Source organism: Triturus cristatus, chromosome 3_2, assembly GCF_964204655.1.
Source record: "Triturus cristatus chromosome 3_2, aTriCri1.1, whole genome shotgun sequence".
NCBI classification, from domain to species: domain Eukaryota; kingdom Metazoa; phylum Chordata; class Amphibia; order Caudata; family Salamandridae; genus Triturus; species Triturus cristatus.
This window is the reverse complement of record NC_140584.1, coordinates 695,257,192-695,277,369: the sequence shown is the minus strand read 5'-3', so window position 1 is coordinate 695,277,369 and position 20,178 is coordinate 695,257,192. Positions and strand designations below refer to the sequence as shown.

Below are 20,178 nucleotides of genomic sequence, written 5' to 3'. Positions count from 1 at the left end.
GCACAGTTAACGGATAATTTGGTTTCTATTCATCAACAGGTTCGAGAAGCGCTCCCTGATCGGTCCACAGGTGAAGGACATAACCTCCGGCCTGGAGACCATGTTATGATCAAGGTGTTTGAAAGGACGAACAGTCTGGAGCCGAGATGGGTTGGTCCTGAGCAAGTCTTGCTCGCAACGAGGACAGCTGTGCGAGTCTCCAATCGGAAGAACTGGATCCACTCCTTGCACTGTCGTAAAGTGCCGCCTGGATTAGTGGAGCCTGCTGTATTGACCGATCATCGAGAAATCCTGACTGCAGAGAAAGGCCGTGCTGTGGACCCGAACGATACTGAGGAGCTCTGTCCGGACCAAGCGATTCCTGGAGGAAGAAGATATCATCTCAGACCGAGGAAGTGATTTCTTTCTGTATCAGGACACGTTGTCAGAACGGCCCTTAGGTTAGTGAAACGGAGAGCCAATGAGGCAAGGGGGGGGGGATCAGCCCTGCATTAGTGTAGTGACACCCGTCTTGGCCCGCTGGTGAAGAAATCAACGGCTGCCTAAGGGGAAGAGTTCTGACAACCTTTTAGTTTTAGGAAGATATTGACTTTTACTACAAAATGGAGAAGAAGAAGATTCTTTGTGTGACAAGTTTTATTATCATTGTAGCTATTGTTGGTATAACCACGTGGTTTGTTAAGGATGTGACTCCTGCCCGTGAGTTGCTTGTTTTGATTACTCCAGTGCCTGAGGAGCACTACTTTTACACCCTTCCGTATCAAGAATTGAAGCATCGTCAGTCTTATTTGAATAATACTTTTATCCAGATGTTGCATCATACCCATGTTGCTACAAATGCTACGAACTGTTGGATATGTGGTATCATGCCAGCTCATCAGAAGAAAGGAGGAACGCCGTTTATACCTCTTCCTTTCTCATAATGGCTCTTGTAGAGCATGGTACACTTTGCCTTTTGCCACACGGAAGCCTACAGTGGGACGACTACTTTTTAGACTTAATAAGGAATGTCATCAAGATAAAGAAGGCTATGCACAAGCGAATGGGACAATATGAGAGTGGGAAGAATATCGACCAGATAATGAATCAATCCCCTACATCTTCACGAACACTAAAGACATTGTCGGAAATGAAAAATTTGTAATTCAAGTGGCACAAGCTCAAGCGGACCTGTGTGTTCAGAGTGTGGGTCATATTCCTGTTGGTGTTAGTGACTGTATTATTGTTTTGAATATAGATGGATTAAATAATAGTACTTTCTTAGCTTCCCATAATACGTACTTCGTATGTGGGAATAAGGGTTATTATCGTTTACCAGCCGGCTGGTCTGGAGTATGTTATGTAGCGTTCTTATTACCCCCTGTATTCTTAGCGCCTGCATCCTATCATAAAGACTTGAAGTTATTGAACAATGTAACTGTAAATAGGTATAAACGTACTCTATCTATTGATGATGTTGACCAAACTGACACTAGCTTACAGCAGTATGTTGATTTTAACTTAGGATTGTTTTTCTTTGTTGGAGCTGCTCTAAATAGTAGGAAGGTTCGACGATTAACGAGAGTTGTAGAGGCTGTAACAAATCAAGCTGCTGCTGCTCTTGGGAATCTTACGGAAGAATTACAAATCACTAGAATTATTGCGTTACAGAATCGTATGGTATTAGATGTTATGTTAGCAGACAGAGGTGGAGCATGTAGAATTATCGGAAGTAGTTGTTGTGTATTTATTCCTGACCACACGCCATCAGTCTATAACGCTATTAATAAATTGCATAAAATCGCAGCTGAGATCCATACAGAAAATGGCACTTGGACCTTTTCTGGATGGTTTTGGGCATTGATCACTACATGGGGATGGAAAGTTTTAACTGGTCTCTGTATTATTGTAGCAGTTCTGTTTTCCTGTTGCATCTGTGTTCAGTGTGGTCCTTTACTCTGTTCTTTATGTGTGTCATTTTGTATTCCTGATAAGAAAGCTATTGCCAATGTCACCTATCAGAAACACTTAAACAAGGAGGTGGAAGAGATGATGAAAATTGACATATATCCTGATTATCCAGTGAATGCTGAAAGGGTCGTCTGTTGAAAACTAAAACAGCGATATGATTAAGCATTCACTGAAGACATGAGTTCTCTTTAGTCAACACGTGTTTCTTGTCTTATGTTGACTAATGTCCGGACTCCATTTCGTATTGTCATGTCTCCGCGTGCTTTTCACGAGAAGAGTCCTACCTTTTCGCTAGTTGCTCTTGTAATCTGCCTAGTAACAGTCTATACATAGCTCCTTTGTCCGTCTGGCGCATGTCCAGACTTGACCACATCTGTTATCAGTTAGTCCTTGTTTGACCATGTTTTCGCGGGCTCAGGAAATTGTTAACTCCGCCCATATATTGATCCTGTATCGAAAATGTCCATAAATGGTAATGAATTTTGCTCTATGTTGTATCCACCCACTTATGAGCCCCTTTGTTGTGTATAAAAGGGGACCACGTACGCAAGTTCTTTGTGCTACTCTATGCAATACTGAAGAGTGTTGTGTAGGTTGTAGGACCACCCTTAAGGGTTAATAAACTCTGTCTTTGTATTTGCAGTTTCCGTGCCAACTTCCTTCTAGCTTTCGTTACAGGAGAGCGAACCCTTGTATTTTGCGGGCCTAGCTGGGGCCTGTACTCATCAACCGGGTTGTGGTTATGTTTTCAGACTACTGTGACAGACACTTCTTCACCAAGGGAAGCTGATCAGGCAACAGGGATGTGGCCTTTGGAGAGTGCACTCGACTCATGCCCACCTCCTTGTCTTTGTGCATCCTCCTATAAAGAAACCTGGTAAAACAAACATTTTTTGCTTCAAAGTATGCTTGTCTCCTCGTTAGAGGATACTGGTAAATAGGTTTGGACTTTTTGTATGGAATTGTAGAGTTTTTGGTATTGTGTGTGCTGGCTACCACAGACCTGCTTTTCCAAGTGGAAACAAATTCTGGGGCACGTTTTTAGGAAAAGGGAGTATAAAATGGGACATAGCATAACCCTCAGATCTGGAAAGCTGTCTGGCTCTATGAAAGCAAAGATGGTTCAGCTTGTGATCCTTCAACAACAATAAACATAGCATCATTGAGATGAGTAAGAGTAACAGCTGGTATTTTCAGAACTACAAGATTGCATAAATGATGGGGAGCGGCTGCATAAAAAATACATTGTTTTTATTGACAGTTAAAGGCATGATACACAATGTGGCATGTACAATCTCTTTATATTTGAGCTGGGTTCCGTAAAATAGGAAAGATCTTTGAGTTGATGTGTTTTATTATAGAAGTGGACTCAAAGACTGGTCCCTACATAGATGAGAAAGAACAGCAACAGCTCAAGATGCCTGTTCAGTGTGTGTATGTTTAGATATAAGCCACTAGATGGCAATGTTCTCACACTTTAGGAATGCTGTGGATTTTGAGAAATTATTCCAAGTTTCTTAAGTTGAATTGACAGCCAACATTGTGATCCGTTTTGCATGAAATTCAACTTTTAGTTCTGGCATGAAAATACAGCTGAAGCCTGAGCTTAGGTGTTGGGAGTACTACTGAGAGTGGGTGTTAGGCTCCACCTACAACTTGGTTTACCCTGACTGCAGGATTTGATCGAGCTGAAGTTGTGTGGTTATTACTCTGACTACAGGATTTGATTGGGCTGAAGATGTGTGCTTCCACTGAAAATGCTAGTACTGCACACTTTGTCTAGTGGCAAAGCTTATACTCATTACAGCGATACTGAGTTGGTTATGGTGGCAAACCAAAGATCAGGTCTCTAGGCCTAATCTGTTTACTATGAAATGTTACAAGAAAGGCACTGGGCCTTACATATGAAAACCATATGTTAACATCAATCTATTTATGGGTGGATTGCTATCACTCTTAATGAAAGCCTGCAGAGATGAATTGTGTTACATGCAATCTCACGGATTACGGTAGTAGGCAAGGGCTTTGGTGTTGGTTACCCTCTGTGAAAATTATGGATATAGACCATTTCCTATGTAAGAATCCTTGTTGGGCCCACTTAGGAGAGACAGTATTTTGTTTAGCCAAATGTAATTTTATATATCTTTGTACTTTTATGACTGTGCTTCTGATGGGTGCCTTTTGGGAAAGGCTATATTCATAAAAGTAGGCCTGAATTGGTTATAGTGACAAAGTATAGGCCTAATTGGTGCACTAGAAAATGTTTTGTATGATATCATAAGTCTGATCGACTTAATATGCAAGTTATGGTAAAGGCAGTAGGCCTAGCTTATGTAGTGTGAAAACCATGTGTTAAAGAACGTAGAACTTTAACCATGGGTTGTTTTTACTAACCCTCGGCGTAGTTTGCGAAGTAGCGCTACGCGTAGCTACTCGAAGTGCACTTCACACTACGCGAGCTACGCATAGCTTCGCAAACTGCGTAGTGCACTGTGCAAGATGCTGTTCGCACTGATTGCACAGTGTCGGATGCTTGTCCGCACTGTGCAATCAGTGCAAACTGCATCTTGCACAGTGCAAGCAGTCGTTTTCTGCCACTCGAGTAGATTTCTACTCGAGCGGCAGCTTTCTGAACGTGGACTGGTAGTTTCTCATCGCGAGCGGTCGCGAGCATACGCGACCACTCGCAATGAGAAACCTGACCTCCCCGTGTTGAGAAGCTCGCCGGGAGGTTTATTTTCCATGCTCGCGATCGGCAACTTGATGTTGCTGATCGCGAACGAGGAAAAAGTCTCGCCGGGATGTCATTTTGCTTGCTCGCGGTCGCGAACTTGACGTTGAGGACCGCGAGCAAGCAAAAAATGACCGCTGCACTATGCTACGCTACGCGTGTTTGCACTTTGCTACGTGCAATTCGTGTAGTGCGAAGCAGCGCAAACTTCGCAAACTACGCAAGCGTAGCGTAGTGCTTTGCCCAGGCTTAGTTTTTACATTGTGTTACAGGCCATATACAGGCATATTGTTACACGTAATACAGATTACCGTAGTGTTAAAACCTTAACCAATCTTGTGGGTTTTCGCTGCGATGGTCATGTTGAGAAGGGTTGCATATTGATTTGCAAATAGCATTTATTTACATATTCAAAACTTTATAACTGTATGCATTATGGTTGGCAGTTTATGTGCACTTGAATAGTCATGTGTTGGTTATGGTTTCAAGTCAATGGTAAAGGGTATGGGCCTTAACAGTTCACTGGGGAAAGTTGTACCCTATTCCATTAGTTTTGATCTGTTTATTAGGAAAAGTTATGACAAAGCCAGTTGCATTGACTTTCCTATTGTGAAAAGCGTGTGTTAACGGCAATAGGCTTTTAAGCGTTGATTGATATTACACTGTGCTAACACTTGTGGGCAGGTATTTTGTTCGATGGAACCGTACAGATTACCATAGAAGACAAGGGTTTTTGTGTTGGTGACCCACTGAACAATCCATGGGGATAGATAATGTGCACTCTGATAATGTCAATTAGGCTCTCTTAGGAGGGATTTCCCATTGCCTTGACAACTATAATTGTGTAGATATGTGTCATTTTAATATGGTATAACTAATAGTTGCCTTGTGGGAAGGCTTATGCCCAGCACAATAGAGCTGAGTTGGCTATGATGACAAACTAATGCTAAAAGCTATAGGCCTGGTTGTTTATTATGAACAGTTGTGATAAAGGCAGCAGGCCTGACATATTAATTATGACAAGCATATTTTGAAGACACTAGGCATGTAAGAGTGGATTGTTATTAGTTTGTACTTAGAAAGGTATTTTGTTATATGAACTCTCACAGATAACTGTAGTGGGCCAGGGTATTGGTAACCCCTTCTGACAAAATGTGGCTGTAGAAAGTTACCTCTGAGGGAATCTTTTTTAGGCTCTCTTAGGAGGATCGGTATTTTGCTTTGTGAATTGGTATTTTGTATATTTTTTAAATTTATGACTGTATTCTTGATGGCTGCCTTGTGGGAAAGCTTAAGCTCAACACAGTAGGCCTGAGTTTGTTAAAGTGACAAACCAACCAACAATTAAACAAACAAAAGGTGTTGGGAGGATGCTTGCAATAAGGCTAACCACTGGCAATTGCTCGAGTAGCATTCCAACCCATCATTCTTTAGCCCACCATGCCACCTCAGCCAATGATAACAGCGGTGGCGCTTATTGGTTCACTAGGAAAAGGTATTTTAGAGGCCATAGGTCTGATATGTTTATTATAGAAAGTGACAACAAAGGCAGTAGGGCTGATTTATTTACTACGTAAAAGATATACTGCCCGTGGTAACTTCCTCTAAACCAGGAAATCATTACGGAATGCTGTTGCCATAGTGTTTTACAATTCCAATCCGGCCAACACGTTGGTTCTAAAGGTGGCGGCCATGCTGGAAAGTTCAAGCAACAATACACTATGTAAAATACCACTACAAGACAGACACATGCTGCTCTCATTAGTTTCATAATTGCAACCATATGTCAGTCGTGTTTAGGCAGCTGCATGTTTTTTTCCTACATGTATTACTTGCATTCATCTTTCATATGTTGTTGAGTTTGTTGTGTCAGGGTGTGAATGAAAAGAATGTGTCAGTGGGTGGATAAATGGATTGCATACATGATGACTTATCGAGTGTCTAAACCCATCAATGACACAAAAGGCACTTTCATTCATAAGACAGACCTATTAGCATTGCCAATGCTTGTTCGGTAGATCACCTATCTAAGGCTTAAATGTTTTTATTATGTGAGAGCCAACACATTGATACAGGGAAGAAACAAAAAAACACACTATTGATGAAGTCAATTACAAAAACTCGCCCACTTACAGTGCAATTTACCCCTAAAAATAGGACCTAATAGAAACCTTTCGCATGGGGGAGTCCAGGTAAACACAATTGGGGTGATATACAGGAACATAGAAGTGTAGTAGGCATATTAAAATACGACAAAGAAAATAACCTTTCAAGTCAATAAAAAACTCTAAAGTATTAAATAATTCAACCACTCATTACACAAGAATTACATGCCGAAAAACACATGGGGTGGATCTGAGGATTTAAGTAATGAATCCATAGTGGATCGCCCTCAGCACCGATACGCCCACTGTTTTGGCTCAACTTCCAGATCTCACGTGCTGCTGGCGGAGGCACTCCCCGTTTTAAATTTACCCATAACGAGGCATCTAGGTCAGCCGCTTCCTGTCTTAGTTTCTTGCATTTCTTATCTCTTCAATTGAGTCGTAGGATGGAGGTAAGGAAAAATAAGTATTCACTCACTATTTCCGGAACCGACTTTCATTCTCTTCACTGCTTTGGCTACTAGTTCTCGCAGTTGAGGAGATGTCATCTGCGTAGCGCACCTCCTCCTTCCAGCCAGCTTTTATGAGGATAGCCTCACACCCTCAACTACTGTGACTGAATACAGGAAAGTAGCCCCCACGACTCAAGTATTCAGAACACTCTGGAAGTAAAATGTTAGGTCCACACTACTCAAAAAATAATCAGCAGGTCAGCCCTGACAGCATTTTCAACATATACACACAGCCCCCTTGAGTTCAAGAGCAGAGATGGTGGTCACAACACATTCTTCCAGATGCCATTTTCCTGAGACTCTCATTCCACCTTCTGAAACATCGTCTTCAGCTTGCTGGTCAGTAAAACCGTGCGATCCGCCTTTATCTCAGCTTTTCGTTTTTATTCTGCGTGACGACTTCTGAAGCTCCGCAATGACAGTCATCAGCAATGATCCCTCCATCCGAGGGCATGATCAGTGGACTCATTGGAGCACAAATCTGTCTCACTAGCCCCCTGTGAGTTTGAGGATCTCAGGGAGGCATATTCACGATTTTCTCTGACTCTTTTTGATGTTTTATGCTCCTTTGGGAGCATAAAGGCATGCAATCCCCAGCTGACACAGCCCAATTTATTTCCACCAGATTTCCCCATTCCAGAAAATCCAGTTTCTACTGCCAGATGGTGGGGAGGTTTGGTGAGCCGGTTATTCACTCGAGACTCTACCACTTCACTTACAGTAGTCAGTGCATCACTGCTCTCCATGCCCCGTGGCATCCTGATTCAGCAAATGCCCTATGGATCCTGTTCTCCCATACGCTCAGGGTCCACCCCTCCCTCAGCACTTCAGCAGGACCACTGTGATACCTCTGGGAACCAGCAAGCATGCCTGTACACCAGGTCCTGTCCGACCCCAACCATGAGTCTGCGTGCACGATGCAGGTGAAGGCCACCTTCCTTTTCAATGGAAGAGAGATTGCTAGTGTGTTGGTGAAGAAGGTGGTGTTGTAGGAAGTTAGTGCAGTGCTATGGGGTAAATTGGTGCTGAGGTTTGGTAGTGCAGTGATGGGGTATAACAGCTACAAGATGACAGTGTGAAAGTGCAGTGATAGTAGGAAGTAGTTTAGTACTGTGAGGTGACACTAAAGAGGTGTGATAGTAATGCAGTGGCAGGGAACAAGGTAGTGTAGGCTTGAGAAGTAATGCCGCAGTTCATTGGAGGTTTAAAATAGGGTGCTGCGATGGGGTGGTTGATGGTGGTGGCTAATAGTGCTGTTATGGGAACGGATAGATCAGTGCTTTGAGGTGGTAGATGGTTGGGGTGTTAGTGTGAGAGTGGGTGTGAAGTGGTGTGGTGGGTTGTCGAAATGTGGGATTGGTGCATAATGGTTAAGTGATGTGGCGAGCCTGGAATGTGCTGCAGTGGGGGATAGAACACTACTGGAGGGATGGTGTCACAGTTATTCTGGAGGATGGTGGAGGGGAACTGAGGTGGTGCTGCAGCTGTGGTATCGAAAAGGGGAGTGATTCAATTCCTGACTGAAGAGGCTGGAATTTATTAACATGTAGTAACAAAAAAGGGGATGCCTCTCCCACCATCGATCTGCGTGAACTTTTAGACAGCTGGAGTTACTTTTATTAACTCTAAATCTGCTCAATAAATGTGTTATATCACTTATTACAGTTTTACATTTTTTTTAATTAAACCAAACAGCTTAAGTAGATTGTATCAATTTTTTCTTTTATGCCATAGTCATTTGACTATATCAAACAATTCATTTCTCAAAAAAGAAAATAAACGTGGAGCAACATACATGTATATACATCGTACACAAAACACATTTCAGTTTTCAAAACAACAACTACGACATATACAATCAATACCTTTAACACTACAAACAACAGTTTTAACTTCACAAGTAAACTAAAAAGTCCTACTATAGACTTCTAAATGGCGGGGCGAACAAATTATTATCTCCACAACCCTTTTTTTTTATTGTATGGTCCTGGTGTGAGGTCAGAGTGTTAGTATACAGCTCAAGGTCTATGTCTATTTAATAAGGACCAGACTATTTGTTTATTTCATATATTTTTACAAGCTGGTTGCTCTTGGACTCAATTGGGAGATGCCAACACGTTTCAACCTTCGGAGTAGGACCTTAAAATCTTTGTTAGAAGGTCTTCATCAGGGCGAAAAGGATTTTGTTGTAGGACACGATTAATGGGGGCAGCAAGAGACTAATAGCTGTCAATGTCAGTGGCATGTTCTCAAAGGCTTCTTTTCACTTTTTATCAGGAGGTGTGCTTTTCTTCTAGTGGGTGCTTCCATTTTTAAGGCATTGAAGTACAACGGCAGGCTCCAGTCTCTTCCATCGCCAGGGAACTGTCAACAAGTGATTGCAGAATATGGCGTTTTAAAAAAAAAAGGAGAGGTGTCTAAAAGTTCACGCAGATCGAAGGTGAGAGAGGCATCCCCTTTTTTGTTACTACAGCAGCGGTATGGCACTGCAGGTCTGTGGTGGAATAGTGTGTGGATGGAGTGATAGGACAGTGGGTGTGGTACTGTGTGGTGTTAGGTTGGTGTTGTGGTGGATGGAGTGTTGTGTTGGCTTTGTAATGCAATGTTTGGTGTGGTAGCGCAGTATTGAATGGTAGAGTTTAATGGTAGTGTTGGGGTGGTATTGTGGTGATTGGGGTGATAGTGCAATGCTGGCATGGTAGTGAATTGTTAACATGGTAGATTGATGATGGCTGAAATAGTGTAGTGCTGTCTTGGAGATTGTAATGTAGTTGTGCCAGGTGGTAGTGTGGGGATGGCATTGGTATTGTGCTTGTGAGGAGTGGTAGTGTAGGATGGTAGTGGGGTGGTACTGCAGTGGCAGGATTGGTAGTACAGTTTTGGGTTAGTGATTTGGCCCTGGGGTTTTACGTGTAGCTCTGATTGGCAATACTCTGGCTCAGGCGTGACAATGTAGGAGCAACAGATGCTGATATTTTGCTTTCAGCACTGAGCCATGATGAAGTGGTAATGCAGTACTCAGGGTGGCACCTTTTGATGGAGGGTGCTAATGCAGGATGTCTGTTGAAACTGTTTTATTGGATGTGGTGCTGAGTAGACACAGTGTGGTGCTGAGGGTAGTAGCATGCTTTTAGGGACGGTAGTGAAGTGGCATTAAAAAGCAGTTTCGTAGTGAGATGGCGGTGAAACAGTAAGCTGTTAGTGGAGGGTTGCAGTGCAGTTTTGTGGGATACAGAATACTAGGAAGTGGTAGTGCGGTCACAGATGTAGTGGTCTTGTCCTTGGATGACCTTGCTGTGCTAGAGTTTTAGTACAGTACTGGCACTGGTAGTGTGGCGCTTGTGGTTGTAGTGTGGTGATACCAGTGGTAGTGCCGTGGTGAAGGTACGGGAGATAGGCATTTTTGGGGGTATTGTGATGATAGAACTGTGTTTTGTCATGGAAGTAAGATCACAGTAGATTGAACGCAAGAGGTGCAGGATGGAGTGAAATGCTGGTGAATAATAGCATAGTTCTGTGTTGTGGTAGTGATTAGGTAATCTGGCAGGAAATTGTAGGCAGTGGCGGATTTGTCAAATAAAAGTGCACTGGAGGCAATTTTGGGGTAGTAGCTGCACTATGATACTGCAAGGTGGTACTGCAGCAGTGGGCATGGCGGTACAGCAGTAGTGCATGAAAATGTGGTGCATGGAAAGCAAGAGCCATTCTAAAGATGGTAAATTGACAAAAGAAAAAAAGTTATAATAACAAAAGAGAAACAACTTGTTAGCACCAAAAGGAATAGTCATTTAAATCAGAATTGATACTTACTCCTCTGTGCAAGGCTGTACATCCAAATTGATCTACGGCGTCCAGCGAAGCCTCCTTTTCAATCAATAGTGAAACAGCATCAATGTGACCATAGGCCACGGCAAGCATCAGGGGGGTTCTAAAACGGAGGACGTCCACAGACATTAAAAGGCAGTTGACTCATATTCTGTGAATGTTATGTGCTGCTTTGATTGAACGCTGCCACAACCTGTGTTTGTGTAATTGACTCACAATGTCACCCTCACTTACATGCCAGTACATTGCATGCACGCGCCACAGAAAAATCATAGCAAAAAACTAACTTGGGGCATTGCAGAGGTCATTCTCTATATCACCCGCGCACCTCGGTTCTCCTACCTGCCAAACAGTGGGAGTAACTTCAGTCTGGTCCCCCAAAGTATTTCGTCCTTTTTAAACAAACGGATATTTGTATCGTAAGACGAAGAGCAACTAAACCCAATGACACCGAGTTAAAAGGCGAGTTTTACATGCGGTGCTTCCGGTGCTTGCGGGCCTGAACCTCAGAAGCATGTGCTGGCCAGCTCTGCTCGCAGGGGTTCAGTCACTGAGCTCACTGCTGGTGTTACAGAGCTGACAGTTTGTGGTGACTCCACTGGATCTGTTTCTATTGCAGAAGTGCGGTCTCTTCCAGATACGGCCTGCAGTGGGACTGCAGGGAGTGTGCAAGCCCTGTGGACGGCTGTCTGTGCAGCACCTGCAGCCAAGGCCCACATGTGGCGTGTACTGCAGCTAATAATATGAAGACGTTTACCCTCAGAACCCTGTTAGAGATGCAAACCCGCAGTTTTTTATTTTTTATTTTGAAGCAGGCTTAGGTATCCATCTGTTTATTTACACGCTGTACAGTGCACATGCTGTCAATTCTTGTCAATGTATCTCTTTGTATTCACCATTACACGCTGAGCAGAAGCCTAGTTTGGAGAAGACAATATTTTGTGTTAACACTCTTATGTGGTTTGGTATCTGAGGCGCTGCCTTTCAGCAGAGGGTCGTGAAAGCCTCTAACCAGTACTGAGGGGTCACTGAGGGAAGGAGAACGGACAAGAGCTGGTACCTGCCAACGCACAATCAAGTACCCCTAGTCCATAATAATTTGTCATCTATGCCGGCATAAGCCAGATTAGCACAGGAACCCAGATGAGCATTAACACATGTTAAATTTTTTTAAAAAACACACTCTCAGTTGCATGATAAAGCATTCTACAAAGACCAAAGAAAGTCTCTTGAAATTAACTTTTTAATTGTACGCAAAAACGAGTAGAAAGTGAAAATCTGTGCAGAAACAATCAGTTCAGCAGTACTACTTCATGTATGTGCTTGGATCATTAAGACACAAATGCTCAGCCCTTCGAAACCATTTACAGTTTATGTGATGCCTAAGTGGGTGGCTCTGGTTTTGGGTCGCGTGACCCTGGAAGCCCTACTGCCCAGGTGGTAGGTGAGGCCCAGCTGCTGCTCGGCTAAAGTGGCATGACTCCTTATTCGGTACCAGGCTCTGACTCCTGCGTGGATGGAGGAGCCTGGCGCTTTCCAGCATTGGTGTGGGTCCTTGGCACACGCTCACTTTATCAGTGGTGGTGTGGGGGGAGGTTCCTGACTCAGGGTCGCATAGATTTGAGCCTGGCACCTAGTTGGGGTGCAGTCCTGCTTGGGTGAGAGTGTAGGTACCCTGGAATCTGCTTATGCAGCTAGTGGGAGCCCCAATTCCTACACGTAGAGGGTAAGTCAAGCGTGGAGACCTGGGTTCCTGCTCATGTACATGATGGGGAAGCAGGCCCTGCCTCCTTCTTGCACATGGGTGGAGGAGCCCTGGATCCCACCCACAAGTGTGGAGAGAGGGGGCAGGCTCATTCTCACATGGGTCACAAAGAATACTGTTTTATTCTGACAATATTCATTGTATATATAGAGTTGAATGATAATTTTATATGTTTTTAAGTACTCGTTGCTTAATTTGCACATAGCTCTGCTTGACGTTTGCTCTTATTTTGCACACAAGTAATGGCTAAAGAAAATGAATTCTGAGCAGTATTGTTCTTAAAGGAATTGTGTTGCGACATGTCTTAAAAAGGTTTTTGGATGTATTTTCGCAATGTTTTGCACATATGCACTTTGATGATACTTGGCTACCGAATAAAGTATATTACTACTACTACTGCTACTGGTTTATACCTATGTTTACGTTCTGGTCCTGGTGCTGCTTTCAGGGCACATGTGCCAGGGATGTCTAAGTTGATTTAAGAGTTACCAAAGGCCAAGCAAGGAGACACAGCTCCTACCCCTGGTGGCTCCTAAATTCCATCCAAACTATCTGTTGATTTTTCGCAGGTTCTAATTATTTTCCGTTTTCCTCTCCCACCTGCTCGCAGCAGCAAATCAAAGTCCCATGATTCCCTCTTCTCGTGAGGATGCATGTGGGGTTTCTGTCACTTGGTGGTCTCGGGTGGAGCTGCTTGGAACCCCTACACCAGGCCATGCACACCTGCAAGCACAGCATGCTTGCGCTGCCGCAGATGTACACCGCAGCAATGACCAAACTATCCAGCCAACAAAAGTTAATCATTTTGGGGAACCCCACTCAAACATAGCAGCACCAGGTCACTCGGGGTTGCACTTACGCCACTTGCACCACAGTGACATACTTACTGTCCTTTGGCGTCTGTAACATCTACCAGCTCGGGGCTATCTGCAATCTCAAGTAACAGCCGCAGACACGACGTGTGGCCATTGATAACTAGGAGAAAAGCAACCAAAAACATCAGTCAACGAGGCAACTACTGGTCGCTCCATCCTTGAAGACGAAACAACCTGCTGTGTGCTGGGAATAGCGACCCCCACATCACTGCCTCCACCCAGTCACCCGTCCATACCAAGAAGAACCTCTCTGAGGACTGGGGATCAGCAAACAGATCCCATCACTACACAATGTGGCACCTGCAATACCTCATGCAGCCACTTACCTGCAGGAGCCCACACAGATCCTGCCTGGATCCAGACGGCGCCCAAGAGGACCAACCTGATCTTCAAGTAATCAAAATTAACGTTGTTTGCTGCCCACATTGGCTTGGTGGTCATCTTCTACCTTCATCAGCCCCTGTCTCACCCGTCCATTGGTGGAGACCTTCCTACCTGCCATACAGTCCAGAGTTCCACCCATCGCTCACTAACCGACAACAAATGGGGGTCCTCCGCTCTAGTTAACATAATGTGGATTTGTAAAGCATATTATAACCCCTTGGGGCATTTGACACCTAAAAACATTTATTGTTACCCAACTCAATAGCACTCCTTTTATCAACCATGCTGAAAAGTTGAGTGGATCGTCCGGGATTCGAACCTGGAACCGCGGGGGTCGAACAGTGTCCTAGAATGGAGGTCTTAGTCCACTGTACTACCACTCCCGAGGGGAAGAGGTGCTTTAGTCTCATGGTCACTATGGAAACTAGGGAATTATTCTAAATGATCCCATCCGTATCAGATAAACAAAAATAAAATAACAAGAACATCACGTAATTATCCACAATTATACTTTTTTCCAGACAGATCTCCTTATCTCCCAAAATGGTCAATATAAACTTCACAGTGAGAGAGAGGGCTTCTATTAATTGATTAGAGCATGTAAATATTATTAATAACACTACTGTTAACCAGATTAACCCCATCTAAGTCTTTCTGCGCCAAATTATTATTTTGCTACTCGCGTTTTCTTCACTCTCCAGGAAGAATAATTGCAGCGACACAGATTATCAAAGGTGCTAGAACAATTTTCAGAGTGGGTGCGCTGTATTGATGCTGGGCCGCTTAAGTCAAAGGTGTGTGAAAAATCCAGGCACCACACTAAGAACAAGTGTAGCAAACAAGCCATGCTCATTCGGCAGGAGAGAGGTGAGGGTGTAGTTAGTGTACGGTAGTTCATTTTGGGGCATATTGCTGCAGATAAATGACTAAAGCATAGGGTGGCAGCACACTGTCGTTTACGAGGAGACTAAAGCACGGGGTGGCAGCACACTGTCGTTTACGAGGAGCCTAAAGCACGGGGTGGCAGCACACTGTCGTTTACGAAGAAACTAAAGCACGGGGTGGCAGCACACTGTCGTTTACGAAGAAACTAAAGCACGGGGTGGCAGCACACTGTCGTTTACGAGGAGCCTAAAGCACGGGGTGGCAGCACACTGTCGTTTACGAAGAAACTAAAGCACGGGGTGGCAGCACACTGTCGTTTACGAGGAGACTAAAGCACGGGGTGGCAGCACACTGTCGTTTATGAGGAGCCTAAAGCACGGGGTGGCAGCACACTGTCGTTTACGAGGAGCCTAAAGCACGGGGTGGCAGCACACTGTCGTTTACGAAGAAACTAAAGCACGGGGTGGCAGCACACTGTCGTTTACGAAGAAACTAAAGCACGGGGTGGCAGCACACTGTCGTTTACGAAGAAACTACAGCACGGGGTGGCAGCACACTGTCTTTACGAGGAGACTAAAGCACGGGGTGGCAGCACACTGTCGTTTACGAGGAGACTAAAGCACGGGGTGGCAGCACACTGTCGTTTACGAGGAGACTAAAGCACGGGGTGGCAGCACACTGTCGTTTACGAGGAGACTAAAGCACGGGGTAGCAGCACACTGTCGTTTACGAATAGCACATTTTCAATTGACATGGACATTAAATCTGCATCAGACATTGACAACCATATATGGCACAAAAAAGATAATGTATAGAATTCTGGCTTCAGACAAATAAAATGTCTTGCTTTGTTTTGGCCCTATTAAAATCGGTGCTTCCATAACACTTTAGAATTACAAAAAGACGATATAATTTGTGATTTCCTTGCTGCTGATATATTTTCAAATATTTGGACAGTTAATGTGCAGGTAATTAAATGTTGTTGCATGTTAAAAAATATTTCACATCCTACAGCGTTTCCTTTCAATCTCCCTCACCACAAGCAAGCTTATCACTTGGTTCACATTACAAAATCCCCTCACTTTGTAGTCAGAGAAAGAAAAGTAAAAACCAATCTCCATGTTAAAAGAATAAGCAGCAATTTGTCAAAAAACGTTGCCTAGAATTTGACCTCTGTCTCTGAATGCATAAAATGTGACAAGATAATAACGAAATGTAAAGACTCTTTATTGTCATTCACCTAGTTAACTCCGGCATGGTTATTTTGGGGGTGCTGCAGCACATCCTGCACCCCATCTTCCAGCGCCTATGCAAATTATACAACAGGAAAGTTCCTTTCAATCAAACTCTAACAACCATAACCTTGATGCGTGAGTACCTCGAACACAAATAGTTCAACACAGTATCCCACAAATGAAAGCGTGAGATAGAAACACCTACATACATACAATACATACGACAAATAAATATCAATGAATCATGCAACAATGCCATGAATTGAGTCGTATTTGGTTTAGTTGAACAGCAGGGGTCGCTGTTGCATCAAACTCTGGCAAGCTATAGTCAGAATGCACATCGTAAATGAATTCACCTGGAATTCTTACAATCCAGCCAGGCATGGTCATAAATCACATGTTCCTCCCACTGACCTTTACAATTCTTTTTCCAACATGTACATGTGTCATAACGCATTAGTTAGTTCACAAAGCAGGGTGTTTATGGCCGATCCGAGCGACCCGGCTGGGAAGGAGGAAGGAAAGAGGAAGGAAAGAAACAGAGGGAATGCGGCAGGCATTAAGGGAGGAAAACAAGGAGTGCGAGGAGAGGGGACCCGGAGGAGAGTGTGAACCTGTGGTAGACGTTTAGTGCCGGAGCAAGCACGGAATCCGTGTACACACAGCTTAACACACAGTGCCTGTGGACATGCGGTCTTAAACAACGCACACACAGGCTGGTGGCAGGCACTCAGAGGGACGCTGGGAAACTGAAGCAGGATTCAGATCCAATCAATATTTGACTCTTTTGCAGACCAAATAACATTTTAAGAGAAAAGAGTGCCAACATTGCCCATCCAAACCTTGGCCTTCTCTTGGAGAAATCCCCTAGTGTGAGAGAGAGAGTACTCCGCTCTCCTGCCCAATCCACCTTTGCCCCTTGTGGGGTGATCCCCCTAATGCTAACAACGCCCTGCAATGCGTCTCCCCCATCGTTGGCCTCTTCGGAGCAGCCCAGCAGTGCAGCTCAGCAGCTTCAGTTCTTTAACGCCAGCAAGTGACACACACAGGCTCCCAGAGGACTCCGTGCACACCAAGCGCTGCGTGCCCAGGCCCAGACGTGCAACTTACTTTATAAATCAGTGTTATCAAGTACACTGGTTCAACTAAAACAACAACTGCAGCTCCCAGAATGCAGCCACATGTTCTCTTGCTTCTGAACTTTGCTCCGCCAAGGCTCCACTGGCCCTGGCGTCCTTGCATACCATGTTTTGAAGCCTCCAGTATATGTCCCGCAGGAAGGGACCACTTGTGGCTTTCTCGCTGTGCACACTTTTACTCCACAGATGCAGATGGAGCCACCTTCTTCTTATGTCTCCAAGGAGGCGACAGATCAGCTCGCGCGCAGTGATCTTCCTGGGGGGTCTCTCTGCATGGGCATGTGCTAATGTGCCCACATCCTTTTATATCATACTGATGATGGCATCCGTTTGAACTTGCGTTTGCAAATCAAAGAGCTCTTCTCTAGAAAAGCAAGTTCAACGCTTGGCTTTGTCAATGGTGGGATTGCAGTGATGGAGTGATGCTGAGTCCTGCGGTGTAGCACAGCTCTATGGTTCCCGTTACTATGCAGAGAGGGATGACACCAAGTGGGATGTATGCATGTGGAAGGCTTTGGGCAGGTTGAGTAAACCTTAACACGTGGAATCATTCTTGGGGACGAAAATTGACAGGCAACACAGTGATGGGGATATCTTACTAACAAGATAACGTCCTCTTGGGCCATCATGTTTTATTATTCTGAATTGATCTGAAACTTTATTTCAGAGGGGAGGGGTTCTCAGGGACAGTCGCCTGTGGCTTGGAAGCATAAGCCAGTCCTTGTTCCCAACAAAGAGATGAAATAAATTGGGTTTAGTCTGGGCAACCAACCAGCGCTAACTCAACAGCTGACATTGGTTTCCAAGCCTGGCGTCTATCAGACGGAAGTGCTGAAGACGAGCACATTCTACCGGCTAAAATCACTCCATGTATAGAATGTAAGTGTCGCTATTCGTTCAAAGGCTTCTCCAACGCAATGAATTAATTGTCTTCTGCACATGACACCACACCCTGCGCAATGTACGTCAGTATATTCAAAAATGCATTGCGGCATCTTTCTAGGTTCGATAAGAAGATGACCTCTTACCAGCTTTGAGAGCTCAGTACCAGCTTCCAGTTAGACAGCGAGCCAAGCATAAGACCTTTACATTGCACATAAGAACATTCGTCACGCAGTCTTTGTTCCTCACCTCACTTATGCAGTTTTATGTCCCCTCTTCTTTTTTAAGATGCTCTTCTTCCTTCAATGATTAACAAATTCTTCCGAGTTGGTACAGAGGGTATTCTGTTTGTGGTGGACTTCTGGTGGGAGTCTCCTTCTTGCTCCCCTGGAGAGAATATTCTCCATCGCTCTTTTAAAGTGCGATTAAAGGCCCTTCCTTTCATAAACCTATCTAGGCTTTGGCCGCGGCTGGAACACCTACACCAGGTCTGCAACACTCAAAGCCATTTGTGTTGGAGTTTTACAAATAGCAGAACATAAATCATGAAAACAGCAGGCAGGAGAGATCAGTTCACACAGGCGGGTTAGGCAGCGTGTACCTGCAGCATGCAGCGGCGTCCTCTTGGTCACATTGTCCTGCACCTGGATGGACGCTCCATGGCTGAGGAGGGCCTCCACACACTCCGCGTGCCCTCTAAAGGCGGCCAGATCCAGGGCGGTGCGGCCTTGTTCATCCTTCATGTCCAAGTCTACCTGGGACTGGAGCAGGACTTCCAGTGCTTCGTGGTGTCCATTGTAGGCCTACAAGACACAAACACACCACACACATGAAAGAATGCAAGCAACTCACCAATGTCCGAAGCACGAGTCCAACGTGCTCTCACCTTCCGAAATGTTGAGTAGCTTATACTGAGAGCATAAATGAGGAGCTTGCTGATTGTCCTATTACACATGGTGAAAGTACCACATGGCATTTAATGAGTACAACGCAATGGGTCCCCTTGGTGGATTGCCGTGAATCTCATAGGACCAGCTCCGGCTACGGCTCAATTTGAAAATGATGAAGGAAAAGACTGAAAACAGAATCACCGGTTGTCCCTGAATGACTTCCAAAGCAGCATTGCGCTGGTATTTGAGGCGCAGGCTGAAGGGAAGGGCAGAGGTCCCACCGGGTGGTGGTTGTAGGAGTGTTGAGTGAAGTTCATGTGGGGTGAGCAGACGTGGGGCATGAGGAGGCATTCAGGTGGCAAGAAGGGTTTTACTACGAGTCTTGAGAAGTTTCCTAAACGCTGGTTGTGGTTTTAATGCCAATCTGCAATGGGCTTCACAGGTGTCTAAGGCAGCTTCACAGGCACTGAGAAGGGCGTGTTTGTGGTTGGTCAGTGTCAAGATAGCGTTAGTGACGGCGGGGTGGCCTTTGAAGAGTGTGCTAACTCCACTGGTTAGGTGTGGTTTTATTGTCTAGTGTAGAGATCCTCAAATTGAGGGGCAGCCCCGAACTGATATCACGGGGTGGGGGTGGGGGGGAGCCCGGCTCTGGCAAAGAGGAGCATTTATTACACCTCCAGGGAACAGAGAGACATCCTGCTTTGAACAGGGCTGTGTATTTTGTGAAAGAAAATAGGGGGGTTACGGTACGCCACTCCGCAATGGGCTATGGGTGAGGTGTTTTCTCGCTCATGTCCAGGCTGGAATTAAGGAATCATGTTCAAAGTAGAGGGCAATTGAGCACTCCAAAAGCCCCTTAAAGACCCTTCTCCATTTCTGATAAAGTATCACTCTGTGAGTACTTTCACACTTTTAGGGCACTTGTAGGGTGGTATCGTGCATTTTAAAAGGGTTACCTGAACATAACTGCAATATTTGAACTGCTAAATATGAGCTGCCA

General features: G+C 44.7%; 1 protein-coding gene across 6 annotated transcripts in view; it reads right to left on the bottom strand.

Moving 5' to 3' along the window:
* The window catches only part of ANKRD44 (ankyrin repeat domain 44), a 744,373-nt gene that overhangs the window by 118,583 nt on the left and 605,612 nt on the right, over window positions 1–20,178 (bottom strand). For all 6 annotated transcript variants that reach the window (XM_085648750.1, XM_085648754.1, XM_085648751.1 and 3 more), the window contains exons 18-20: window positions 18,890–19,091; window positions 13,776–13,863; window positions 11,109–11,226 (exon numbers count right to left, since the gene is read on the bottom strand). In XM_085648750.1, coding sequence (XP_085504876.1) covers window positions 11,109–11,226; window positions 13,776–13,863; window positions 18,890–19,091 — 408 coding nt within the window. The remainder of the gene's footprint in view (window positions 1–11,108; window positions 11,227–13,775; window positions 13,864–18,889; window positions 19,092–20,178) is intronic.